At 49.9% G+C, this 16,227-nt stretch overlaps 1 protein-coding gene across 1 annotated transcript in view; it reads right to left on the bottom strand.

The window, feature by feature from the left end:
• Window positions 1-578: 578 nt before the first annotated feature.
• The window catches only part of LOC138948410 (prion-like-(Q/N-rich) domain-bearing protein 25), a 47,259-nt gene continuing 31,610 nt past the window's right edge, over window positions 579-16,227 (bottom strand). The window contains exons 9-11 of the mRNA XM_070319946.1: window positions 4,300-4,395; window positions 3,425-3,559; window positions 579-2,079 (exon numbers count right to left, since the gene is read on the bottom strand). Coding sequence (XP_070176047.1) covers window positions 2,012-2,079; window positions 3,425-3,559; window positions 4,300-4,395 — 299 coding nt within the window. The 3' untranslated portion in view covers window positions 579-2,011. The remainder of the gene's footprint in view (window positions 2,080-3,424; window positions 3,560-4,299; window positions 4,396-16,227) is intronic.

Genomic DNA, 16,227 nt, shown 5'->3' with positions numbered 1-16,227 from the left:
AGTATGTGTGTGTGTGTGTGTGCGTGTGTGTGTGTGTTTGAGTGTGTGTGCGTTCTTGCATGTCTGTTTGTCTGCTGGTGTGGTTGTCTGTCTGTAACAGTCCTGGTTTAATTGAATCTTTTCTCTTTTAAAAGCGTGCCTCATCAGAATGAGTGCTCAATTGTAGATTTTTGCGTAAAACAGATTCTGATTTCAGGACTAAACAACGAGTACAGTCACTTACTTCGCCGCTTCGTTCGTGTGTATAGTGCGAACATAAACTTGTGTTTCTCTTGTTCGTTTATTTGCCTTTTTACACACACACACACACACACACACACACACACACACACACACACACACACACACACAACACACACACATACACACTCACACACACACACACATACACACACACACACACACACATACATGCACACACATACATACACACACTCACACACAGAATGACACACACATACATACACACACTCACACACAGAATGACACACACATACATACACACACTCACACACAGAATGACACACACATACATACACACACTCACACACACACACACAAAGACACACACACACATGGAAAGTGCTCAAAACATTTATTCTTGCAAAGTAAATCATCTACGAAAAGAACACAAGTAGAGCATGTATTGAATTAAAATTGTGTGTATGATAAAACATGTCAGACAAGTAGAGCATGTGTTGAATTAAAACTGTGTGTATGATAAAACATGTCAGGCAGGTAGAGCATGTATTGAATTAAAATTGTGTGTATGATAAAACATGTCAGGCAGGTACACTCATGCTGCAAAGATACATTTCATTTCAATGAAAATGACACTTTCGTTAAACCTCGATGAGCACATGTTTGTATGACGTGTCAATAAATGATCGTCATCAAAAAATGCTCACAAGTCGAGGCAAAGGCTTCTGTGGACACGTGGACCACGAAGGCGGTCTCTAATTGGTTGCATCATTTTCCGGAAGTGACGCGCACACAACCGGAAATGACGCTGCAGACAGAGAGACCCAGCTACGGTTTTTAGGAACATCCATTATTCTCTACAGAGCCGAAACCCTGTATCATATGCCAGTCGAGAGATAAGAGAGAGAAAGAGGTAGATGGGGGCGAGGAGAGAGAAGGGGGGAGTTAGCACGCGTCGAAGACGAAAGAGTTCTCAACTGACGGAATAGATCCTCCTAATGACCGTGGCTTTGTCTCTCTGTGAATAGAAAATGTGTCTGATTATCGGCATACACTGTCCAGTCATGTAAATATGCACACACAAACAGTCGTTTCTCTTCACGTTTGTTTGCTTTTTTGTACGTTTGTTGTTGTTGTTGTTGTTGCTGGCGTTGTTGCTGGTGGTAATTTTCAACGACACGATATTTTGGGACGATAATATTTCTCTTTGATTGGTTAATTTTGAAAACGTGACAAGCAAATAATACTGTTTAGAATTCGCCAAGATATATCGGTTTGTCTTTCATCTGAAAGATGTTATATAATACTGCAAAAAACGAGGTAGTCTCTTTTATTCACCATGCATATGAAACTGGTTTTCATTTGAACATGCTGCATGTGATAAAACATGTTCTGACAGCGGCTGTATATTTGAACAGTCCTGTCTACTTGCTGCGGAAAGTGGTCATTTCAGTGAAGCGAAAGAGAATCATTCCTGCCAATGTAACTATGATTTGCTTGAAAATATTTTGTAAATCTACAGCAAAAGGGTAATTAGCAAAAGTATAATCAGTTCCACAATTTGTACCTATCCATTCCAGCCAATCTGTATATGATTTACTTGAAAGTTTCTTGTGAATCTATAGTAATATTATAATCAGTCTCACAATTTTTATCGAATCATTCATCAAGCCAGAAAAGTTTTGCGTAGGAGGAGGAGAAAAGTGTAACATCTAATAAAAGCCTACACTACGGTAATTGGAAAGTTCAGAAGCCATGTCCAGCTCAAGCGGCCACGTGTCAGGTGCTGTCTCTGACGTAGTTCCGGTGTTCAGAGGAAGCGTGACGTCACGAAGGTTGCCACAACCAGCAGCATGGAGGTGGCGATACCCATGGCGCCTGTTGGGGAATAGAATTGAATACAAGTTACAGGAAAATAAATACAATAAAGCGCTGACGAACTCTGCCTTTCAAATATTTGGCAAAACTGTCTCACAAATATTTTTTTTAACTGAGTGTCAACATATCATCATCATTAAGGCGACGATGTAAAACACCCATATCTTAATCTCGACTGATTTTCACAGTCAATTCATGACTGCTGGGTGTAGGTCACTTAGCAACCCCGTTTTACAATGGTCGCCCTATAGGCGGATTTATACTTATATTATTATTACCGCCACACTTGGTCTTGTCGGGGCTGGCAGTTACGCCCCCTAAAACGCTCCACTGTTCTCGGGCACTCGGCACACACACACACACACACACACATACCCACACACACAAACACACACACTGACAAACACACACACACACACACACACACACACACACACACACACACACACACACTAACACACGCACACAAACACACACACACACACACACACACACACACACACACACACACACACACACAAACACACACACACACACACACACATACCCACACACACAAACACACACACACACACACACACACACACACACTAACACACGCACACAAACACACACACACACACACACACACACACACACAAACACACACACACACACACACACACACACACACAAACACACACCCACACACACACACACACACATACACACACACACACACACAAACACACACACACACACACACACACACACACAAACACACACACACACACACACACACACACACACACACACACACACACACACACACACACACACACACACACACACACACACACACACACACACACACACACACACACTGACAAACACACACACACACATACACACAAACACACACACTGACAAACACACACACACACATACACACACATACACACACACACACACACACACACACACACACACTGACAAACACACACACACACATACACACACATACACACACACAAACACACACACACACACACAAACACACACACTGACAAACACACAAACACACATACACACACATACACACACACACACACACACACACACACACACACAAACACACACACTGACAAACACACACACACACATACACACACACACACACACACACACACACACACACACACACACACACACACACACACACATACACAAACACACACACACACACACACACACAAACACACACACACACACACATACACAAACACACACACACACACACACACACAAACACACACACACACACACATACACACACACACACACACACACACACACACATTCTTACCGCCACACTGGGCCTTGTCGGAGCTTGGGCTTACGCCCACTGGACAGCTGCACTGTTTAGTGGTTCCACTCCCCTCGCACGTGGCACCGGCTACACATTGGTCTGTGGCAGTGCAAACCTGCTCAATCTTCCACTCTGCAACGAAACCAGTGCAAATTATTCCGTCGTCCAATGTTTGGTTCAAACGCTCGACGTCAGCATAAAACTGTAATCGTCCGATGTATTCCCTTGCTGTTTAGACGTGTTAAACTCGTATGCTTTATTTCATCAGGGAAAACACTTTTTTTTAGCTCCGTCCATGTCTACTCCACCGTGACTTCCAAGCCACAAACTAAAATTCAGCTCAATCGACTCTTAATCACCAGAGATCTAAGTGCGGACAAACCAATAATTATAAAACAAACAAACAAACAAACAAAAACAAAAACAAAACAAAAACCCAGAGGGAACCATATACACCCCCGAATATACGAGGGTGTAATGACTTTTCTTTTAGGCCTAGTAGTCGACGGTAAGGCTCGATAGTACACCTTGTATAAGTCATAAACTAAAATTTACTTTGCTAGTACATGTACGTACATTGAAAAGATCGATAACTCTGTGCCAACTTTCAAACTAAATTTCAAGCATGAGACACAAACACAAAATAATGTCCAAAGCGGGTTGAAGTGAAAAGAACTTTCTAAAATCAAAAAAGGTCTCTGGATAGGTGTCCCTGTGCGCACGCTTGTGCGAATGTGTGTGTGTGTGTGTGTGTGTGTGTGTGTGTGTGTGTGTGTGTGTGTGTGTCTGTGTGTGTGTGTGTGTGTGTGTGTGTGTGTGTGTGTGTGTGTGTGTGTGTGTCTGGCTGGCTAGCGGGCTAGCTGGCTACTTACTGCATTTGCCATCTTGACAGGCGAGTGTTGTTGGGTCACAGGCCTTGTCAGTTACAGTGGCACTGCAGTCATTGCCTGCTTCTTTGAACTTGTTCTCTGGAGAACAGAAATAAACAGTTTGCAAACAGTCCAACATTAACACTCACAGCACCAGATAAATGTGTGTTTTAGGCCGTGAAAGGTAAATATGCGCCGAAATGGCTGCAATCTACTGGCCGTATAAAATTTCATCTCACACGACATCACTGCAGAGCGCCTAGAACTGTACCCACGGAATATACGCGATAAAAGACTCATTGATTGATTGATTGATCGATCACTGGTTATTGTTTGACTCGCTGTAACCGGTTATCACTAACTGGGCGCAGCTCTTTCACAACGCTGGGAAAACCTGACAGAGTTGTTTTCGAATATCGTCTGTTGGTCATGCACACGTGAAACACTCTCACCGTTCCACACAGACTCTCACCATTCCACACACACTCTCACCTAACCCTAACCACACTCTCACCATTCCACACACACTCTCACCTAACCCTAACCACACTCTCACCATTCCACACACACTCTCACCGTTCCACACACACTCTCACCGTTCCACACACACTCTCACCGTTCCACACACACTCTCACCTAACCCTAACCACACTCTCACCATTCAACACACACTCTCACCGTTCCACACACACTCACACCGTTCCACACACACTCTCACCGTTCCACACACACTCTCACCGTTCCACACACACTCTCACCGTTCAACACACACTCTCACCATTCAACACACACTCTCACCGTTCCACACACACTCTCACCATTCAACACACACTCTCACCATTCAACACACACTCTCACCGTTCCACACACACTCTCACCGTTCCACACACACTCTCACCGTTCCACACACACTCTCACCATTCCACACACACTCTCACCGTTCCACACACACTCTCACCATTCAACACACACTCTCACCGTTCCACACACACTCTCACCGTTCAACACACACTCTCACCGTTCCACACACACTCTCACCGTTCCACACACACTCTCACCGTTCCACACACACTCTCACCGTTCCACACACACTCTCACCGTTCCACACACACTCACACCGTTCAACACACACTCACACCGTTCCACACACACTCTCACCGTTCAACACACACTCTCACCGTTCCACACACACTCTCACCGTTCCACACACACTCTCACCGTTCAACACACACTCACACCGTTCCACACACACTCACACCGTTCCACACACACTCTCACCGTTCAACACACACTCTCACCGTTCCACACACACTCACACCGTTCCACACACACTCTCACCGTTCCACACACACTCACACCGTTCCACACACACTCTCACCGTTCCACACACACTCTCACCGTTCAACACACACTCACACCGTTCCACACACACTCACACCGTTCCACACACACTCTCACCGTTCAACACACACTCACACCGTTCCACACACACTCACACCGTTCCACACACACTCTCACCGTTCAACACACACTCTCACCGTTCCACACACACTCTCACCATTCAACACACACTCTCACCGTTCCACACACACTCTCACCGTTCAACACACACTCTCACCGTTCAACACACACTCACACCGTTCCACACACACTCTCACCGTTCCACACACACTCACACCATTCAACACACACTCTCACCGTTCAACACACACTTTCACCGTTCCACACACACTCTCACCGTTCAACACACACTCTCACCGTTCCACACACACTCTCACCGTTCCACACACACTCTCACCGTTCCACACACACTCACACCGTTCCACACACACTCACACCGTTCCACACACACTCTCACCGTTCCACACACACTCTCACCGTTCCACACACACTCTCACCTAACCCTAACCACACTCTCACCGTTCCACACACACTCTCACCGTTCAACACACACTCTCACCGTTCCACACACACTCTCACCTAACCCTAACCACACTCTCACCGTTCCACACACACTCTCACCGTTCAACACACACTCTCACCTAACCCTAACCACACTCTCACCGTTCCACACACACTCTCACCGTTCCACACACACTCTCACCGTTCCACACACACTCCCACCGTTCCACACACACTCTCACCGTTCAACACACACTCTCACCGTTCCACACACACTCTCACCTAACCCTAACCACACTCTCACCGTTCCACACACACTCTCACCGTTCAACACACACTCTCACCTAACCCTAACCACACTCTCACCGTTCCACACACACTCTCACCGTTCAACACACACTCTCACCGTTCCACACACACTCTCACCTAACCCTAACCACACTCTCACCGTTCCACACACACTCTCACCGTTCAACACACACTCTCACCTAACCCTAACCACACTCTCACCGTTCCACACACACTCTCACCGTTCCACACACACTCTCACCGTTCCACACACACTCTCACCTAACCCTAACCACACTCTCACCGTTCCACACACACTCTCACCGTTCAACACACACTCTCACCGTTCAACACACACTCTCACCATTCCACACACACTCTCACCGTTCCACACACACTCTCACCGTTCAACACACACTCTCACCTAACCCTAACCACACTCTCACCGTTCAACACACACTCTTACCTAACCCTAACCACACTCTCACCGTCCCACACACACTCTCACCGTTCAACACACACTCTCACCTAACCCTAACCACACTCTCACCGTTCCACACACACTCTCACCGTTCCACACACACTCTCACCGTTCAACACACACTCTCACCGTTCCACACACACTCTCACCGTTCCACACACACTCTCACCTAACCCTAACCACACTCTCACCGTTCCACACACACTCACACCGTTCCACACACACTCTCACCGTTCAACACACACTCTCACCGTTCAACACACACTCTCACCGTTCCACACACACTCTCACCGTTCCACACACACTCTCACCGTTCAACACACACTCTCACCGTTCCACACACACTCACACCGTTCCACGCACACTCTCACCGTTCAACACACACTCTCACCGTTCAACACACACTCTCACCGTTCAACACACACTCTCACCGTTCCACACACACTCTCACCGTTCCACACACACTCTCACCGTTCCACACACACTCTCACCATTCCACACACACTCTCACCAGTTCAACACACACTCTCACCATTCAACACACACTCTCACCGTTCAACACACACTCTCACCGTTCCACACACACTCTCACCGTTCCACACACACACTCTCACCGTTCCACACACACTCTCTCACCGTTCCACACACACTCTCACCGTTCCACACACACACTCTCACCGTTCACACACACACTCTCTCACCGTTCCACACACACTCTCACCGTTCCACACACACTCTCACCGTTCAACACACACTCTCACCGTTCCACACACACTCTCACCGTTCCACACACACTCTCACCGTTCCACACACACTCTCACCGTTCAACACACACTCACACCGTTCCACACACACTCTCACCGTTCAACACACACTCTCACCGTTCAACACACACTCACACCGTTCCACACACACTCTCACCGTTCCACACACACTCACACCATTCAACACACACTCTCACCGTTCAACACACACTCTCACCGTTCCACACACACTCTCACCGTTCAACACACACTCTCACCGTTCCACACACACTCTCACCGTTCCACACACACTCTCACCGTTCAACACACACTCTCACCATTCAACACACACTCTCACCGTTCCACACACACTCTCACCATTCAACACACACTCTCACCGTTCCACACACACTCACACCGTTCCACACACACTCTCACCGTTCCACACACACTCTCACCGTTCCACACACACTCTCACCTAACCTAACCACACTCTCACCGTTCCACACACACTCTCACCGTTCAACACACACTCTCACCGTTCCACACACACTCTCACCTAACCCTAACCACACTCTCACCGTTCCACACACACTCTCACCGTTCAACACACACTCTCACCTAACCCTAACCACACTCTCACCGTTCCACACACACTCTCACCGTTCCACACACACTCTCACCGTTCCACACACACTCCCACCGTTCCACACACACTCACACCGTTCCACACACACTCTCACCGTTCCACACACACTCTCACCGTTCCACACACACTCTCACCGTTCCACACACACTCTCACCTAACCCTAACCACACTCTCACCGTTCCACACACACTCTCACCGTTCAACACACACTCTCACCGTTCCACACACACTCTCACCTAACCCTAACCACACTCTCACCGTTCCACACACACTCTCACCGTTCAACACACACTCTCACCTAACCCTAACCACACTCTCACCGTTCCACACACACTCTCACCGTTCCACACACACTCTCACCTAACCCTAACCACACTCTCACCGTTCCACACACACTCTCACCGTTCAACACACACTCTCACCGTTCCACACACACTCTCACCTAACCCTAACCACACTCTCACCGTTCCACACACACTCTCACCGTTCAACACACACTCTCACCTAACCCTAACCACACTCTCACCGTTCCACACACACTCTCACCGTTCCACACACACTCTCACCGTTCCACACACACTCTCACCTAACCCTAACCACACTCTCACCGTTCCACACACACTCTCACCGTTCCACACACACTCTCACCGTTCAACACACACTCTCACCTAACCCTAACCACACTCTCACCGTTCCACACACACTCTCACCGTTCAACACACACTCTTACCTAACCCTAACCACACTCTCACCGTTCCACACACACTCTCACCGTTCAACACACACTCTCACCTAACCCTAACCACACTCTCACCGTTCCACACACACTCTCACCGTTCCACACACACTCTCACCGTTCAACACACACTCTCACCGTTCAACACACACTCTCACCGTTCCACACACACTCACACCGTTCCACACACACTCTCACCGTTCAACACACACTCTCACCGTTCAACACACACTCTCACCGTTCCACACACACTCACACCGTTCCACACACACTCTCACCGTTCAACACACACTCTCACCGTTCCACACACACTCACACCGTTCCACACACACTCTCACCGTTCCACACACACACTCTCACCGTTCCACACACACTCACACCGTTCCACACACACTCTCACCGTTCCACACACACTCTCACCGTTCCACACACACTCTCACCGTTCCACACACACTCTCACCGTTCCACACACACTCTCACCGTTCCACACACACTCTCACCGTTCCACACACACTCTCACCGTTCAACACACACTCTCACCGTTCACACACACACACTCACTCGTTCCACACACACTCTCACCGTTCCACACACACTCTCACCGTTCCACACACACTCTCACAATTCACACACACACACTCACCGTTCCACACACACTCTCACCGTTCCACACACACTCTCACCGTTCCACACACACTCTCACCAGTTCACACACACTCTCACCGTTCCACACACACTCTCACCGTTCCACACACACACTCACACATTCCACACACACTCTCACCGTTCCACACACACTCTCACCGTTCCACACACACTCACACCGTTCACACACACACTCTCACCGTTCCACACACACTCTCACCGTTCCACACACACTCTCACCGTCCACACACACTCACACCGTTCACACACACTCTCACCGTTCCACACACACTCTCACCGTTCCACACACACTCACACCGTTCACACACTCTCTCACCGTTACACACACACTCTCACCGTTCCACACACACTCTCACCGTTCCACACACACTCTCACCGTTCCACACACACTCTCACCGTTCCACACACACTCACACCGTTCCACACACACTCTCACCGTTCAACACACACTCTCACCGTTCAACACACACTCTCACCGTTCCACACACACTCACACCGTTCCACACATACTCTCACCGTTCAACACACACTCTCACCGTTCCACACACACTCACACCGTTCCACACACACTCTCACCGTTCCACACACACACTCTCACCGTTCCACACACACTCACACCGTTCACACACACACTCTCACCGTTCCACACACACACTCTCACCGTTCCACACACACTCACACCGTTCCACACACACTCTCACCGTTCCACACACACACTCTCACCGTTCCACACACACTCACACCGTTCCACACATACTCTCACCGTTCACACACACACTCTCACCGTTCCACACACACCACACACTCTCACCGTTCACACACACACTCACACCGTTCCACACACACTCTACCGTTAACACACACTCTCACCGTTCACACACACACTCTCACCGTTCCACACACACTCTCACCGTTCCACACACACTCTCACCGTTCAACACACACTCTCACCGTTCCACACACACTCTCACCGTTCCACACACACTCTCACCGTTCCACACACACTCTCACCGTTCCACACACACTCTCACCGTTCCACACACACTCTCACCGTTCCACACACACTCACACCGTTCAACACACACTCTCACCATTCCACACACACTCTCACCGTTCAACACACACTCTCACCATTCCACACACACTCTCACCAGTTCAACACACACTCTCACCATTCACACACACTCTCACCGTTCAACACACACTCTCACCGTTCCACACACACTCTCACCGTTCCACACACACTCACACCGTTCAACACACACTCTCACCATTCCACACACACTCTCACCGTTCAACACACACTCTCACCATTCCACACACACTCTCACCGTTCACACACACTCTCACCAGTTCCACACACACTCTCACCGTTCAACACACACTCTCACCGTTCCACACACACTCTCACCGTTCCACACACACTCTCACCGTTCCACACACACTCTCACCAGTTCCACACACACTCTCACCGTTCCACACACACTCTCACCGTTCCACACACACTCTCACCGTTCAACACACACTCTCACCATTCCACCACACTCTCACCGTTCAACACACACTCTCACCGTTCCACACACACTCTCACCGTTCAACACACACTCTCACCATTCCACACACACTCTCACCATTCCAAACACACTCTCTCACCGTTCCACACACACTCTCACCGTTCCACACACACTCACACCGTTCCACACACACTCTCACCGTTCCACACACACTCACACCGTTCACACACACACTCTCACCACTCCACACACACTCACACCGTTCCACACACACTCTCACCGTTCCACACACACTCTCTCACCGTTCCACACACACTCTCACCGTTCCACACACACTCACACACGCTCACACACCTCTCACCGTTCCACACACACTCACACCGTTCACACACACTCTCACCGTTCCACACACACTCTCACCGTTCCACACACACTCTCACCGTTCCACACACACTCTCACCGTTCAACACACACTCTCACCGTTCAACACACACTCTCACCGTTCCACACACACTCTCACCTACCCTAACCACACTCTCACCGTTCCACACACACTCTCACCGTTCCACACACACTCTCACCGTTCAACACACACTCTCACCGTTCCACACACACTCTCACCGTTCCACACACACTCTCACCGTTCCACACACACTCTCACCGTTCAACACACACTCTCACCGTTCCACACACACTCACACCGTTCCACACACACTCTCACCGTTCAACACACACTCTCACCGTTCAACACACACTCTCACCGTTCAACACACACTCTCACCGTTCCACACACACTCTCACCGTTCCACACACACTCTCACCGTTCCACACACACTCTCACCATTCCACACACACTCTCACCATTCACACACACACTCTCACCATTCAACACACACTCTCACCGTTCAACACACACTCTCACCGTTCCACACACACTCTCACCGTTCCACACACACACTCTCACACCGTTCCACACACACTCTCTCACCGTTCAACACACACTCTCACCGTTCAACACACACTCTCACCGTTCCACACACACTCACACCGTTCCACACACACTCTCACCGTTCAACACACACTCTCACCGTTCCACACACACTCACACCGTTCCACACACACTCTCACCGTTCCACACACACACTCTCACCGTTCCACACACACTCACACCGTTCCACACACACTCTCACCGTTCCACACACACTCTCACCGTTCCACACACACTCTCACCGTTCCACACACACTCTCACCGTTCAACACACACTCTCACCGTTCCACACACACTCTCACCGTTCCACACACACTCTCACCGTTCAACACACACTCTCACCGTTCCACACACACACTCACCGTTCCACACACACTCTCACCGTTCCACACACACTCTCACCGTTCAACACACACTCTCACCGTTCCACACACACACTCACCGTTCCACACACACTCTCACCGTTCCACACACACTCTCACCGTTCCACACACACTCTCACCGTTCCACACACACTCTCACCGTTCCACACACACTCTCACCGTTCCACACACACTCTCACCATTCCACACACACTCTCACCAGTTCCACACACACTCTCACCGTTCCACACACACTCACACCGTTCAACACACACTCTCACCGTTCAACACACACTCTCACCGTTCCACACACACTCTCACCGTTCCACACACACTCTCACCGTTCCACACACACTCTCACCGTTCACACACACACTCTCACCGTCCACACACACTCACACCGTTCCACACACTCTCTCACCGTTCCACACACACTCCACCGTTCACACACACACTCACACCGTTCCACACACACTCTCACCGTTCCACACACACTCTCACCGTTCACACACACACTCACACCGTTCCACACACACTCTCACCGTTCCACACACACTCTCACCGTTCAACACACACTCTCACCGTTCCACACACACTCACACCGTTCCACACAACTCTCACCGTTCAACACACACTCTCACCGTTCCACACACACTCTCACCGTTCCACACACACTCTCACCGTTCCACACACACACTCTCACCGTTCCACACACACTCAACCGTTCCACACACACTCTCACCGTTCCACACACACACTCACACCGTTCCACACACACTCACACCGTTCACACACACTCTCACCGTTCCACACACACACTCTCACCGTTCCACACACACTCACACCGTTCCACACATACTCTCACCGTTCAACACACACTCTCACCGTTCCACACACACTCACACCGTTCCACACACACTCTCACCGTTCCACACACACTCACACCGTTCCACACACACTCTCACCGTTCAACACACACTCTCACCGTTCAACACACACTCTCACCGTTCCACACACACTCTCACCGTTCCACACACACTCTCACCGTTCAACACACACTCTCACCGTTCCACACACACTCTCACCGTTCCACACACACTCTCACCGTTCCACACACACTCTCACCGTTCCACACACACTCTCACCGTTCCACACACACTCTCACCGTTCCACACACACTCACACCGTTCAACACACACTCTCACCATTCCACACACACTCTCACCGTTCAACACACACTCTCACCATTCCACACACACTCTCACCGTTCAACACACACTCTCACCATTCCACACACACTCTCACCGTTCAACACACACTCTCACCGTTCCACACACACTCTCACCGTTCCACACACACTCACACCGTTCAACACACACTCTCACCGTTCCACACACACTCTCACCGTTCAACACACACTCTCACCGTTCCACACACACTCTCACCGTTCAACACACACTCTCACCGTTCCACACACACTCTCACCGTTCAACACACACTCTCACCGTTCCACACACACTCTCACCGTTCCACACACACTCTCACCGTTCCACACACACTCTCACCGTTCCACACACACTCTCACCGTTCCACACACACTCTCACCGTTCCACACACACTCTCACCGTTCAACACACACTCTCACCATTCCACACACACTCTCACCGTTCAACACACACTCTCACCGTTCCACACACACTCTCACCGTTCAACACACACTCTCACCGTTCCACACACACTCTCACCATTCCACACACACTCTCACCGTTCCACACACACTCTCACCGTTCCACACACACTCTCACCGTTCCACACACACTCTCACCGTTCCACACACACTCACACCGTTCACACACACACTCACACAGCTCCACACACACTCTCACCGTTCCACACACACTCTCACCGTTCCACACACACCTCTCACCGTTCCACACACACTCTCACCGTTCCACACACACTCCACCGTTCCACACACCTCTCACCGTTCCACACACACTCTCACGCTCCACACACACTCACACCATTCAACACACACTCTCACCGTTCCACACACACTCTCACCATTCAACACACACTCTCACCATTCAACACACCTCTCACCATTCAACACACACTCTCTCACCGTTCCACACACACTCTCTCACCGTTCCACACACACACACACCGTTCAACACACACTCTCACCGTTCCACACACACTCTCACCGTTCCACACACACTCTCACCATTCACACACACTCTCACCGTTCCACACACACTCTCACCGTTCCACACACACTCTCACCGTCAACACACACTCTCTCACCGTTCCACACACACTCTCTCACCGTTCCACACACACTCTCACCGTTCCACACACACTCTCACCATTCCACACACACTCTCACCATTCCACACACACTCTCACCGTTCCACACACACTCTCACCGTTCCACACACACTCACACCGTTCCACACACACTCTCACCGTTCCACACACACTCTCACCGTTCAACACACACTCTCACCGTTCAACACACACTCTCACCGTTCCACACACACTCTCACCGTTCCACACACACTCTCACCGTTCCACACACACTCTCACCGTTCAACACACACTCTCACCGTTCCACACACACTCTCACCGTTCCACACACACTCTCACCGTTCAACACACACTCTCACCGTTCCACACACACTCTCACCGTTCCACACACACTCTCACCGTTCCACACACACTCTCACCGTTCAACACACACTCTCACCGTTCAACACACACTCTCACCGTTCCACACACACTCTCACCATTCAACACACACTCTCTCACCGTTCCACACACACTCTCACCGTTCCACACACACTCTCACCGTTCCACACACACTCTCACCGTTCAACACACACTCTCACCGTTCCACACACACTCACACCGTTCCACACACACTCTCACCGTTCAACACACACTCTCACCATTCAACACACACTCTCACCATTCCACACACACTCACACCATTCAACACACACTCTCACCGTTCCACACACACTCTCACCGTTCAACACACACTCTCACCATTCAACACACACTCACACCGTTCCACACACACTCACACCATTCACACACACACTCTCACCATTCAACACACACTCTCTCACCGTTCCACACACACTCTCTCACCGTTCCACACACACTCTCACCGTTCAACACACACTCTCACCGTTCCACACACACTCACACCGTTCAACACACACTCTCACCATTCCACACACACTCACACCGTTCCACACACACTCTCACCGTTCCACACATACTCTCACCGTTCCACACACACTCTCACCGTTCCACACACACTCACACCGTTCCACACACACTCACACCGTTCCACACACACTCACACCATTCCACACACACTCTCACCATTCAACACACACTCTCACCGTTCAACACACACTCTCACCATTCCACACACACTCTCACCGTTCCACACCCACTCTCACCATTCAACACACACTCACACCGTTCAACACACACTCTCACCATTCAACACACACTCTCACCATTCCACACACACTCTCACCGTTCAACACACACTCTCACCATTCCACACACACTCTCACCATTCA

This window comes from Littorina saxatilis, linkage group LG15 (genome assembly GCF_037325665.1).
Source record: "Littorina saxatilis isolate snail1 linkage group LG15, US_GU_Lsax_2.0, whole genome shotgun sequence".
Taxonomy (NCBI): domain Eukaryota; kingdom Metazoa; phylum Mollusca; class Gastropoda; order Littorinimorpha; family Littorinidae; genus Littorina; species Littorina saxatilis.
The sequence above is the reverse complement of the archived record's forward strand: the minus strand, read 5'-3'. Positions and strand labels throughout refer to the sequence as shown.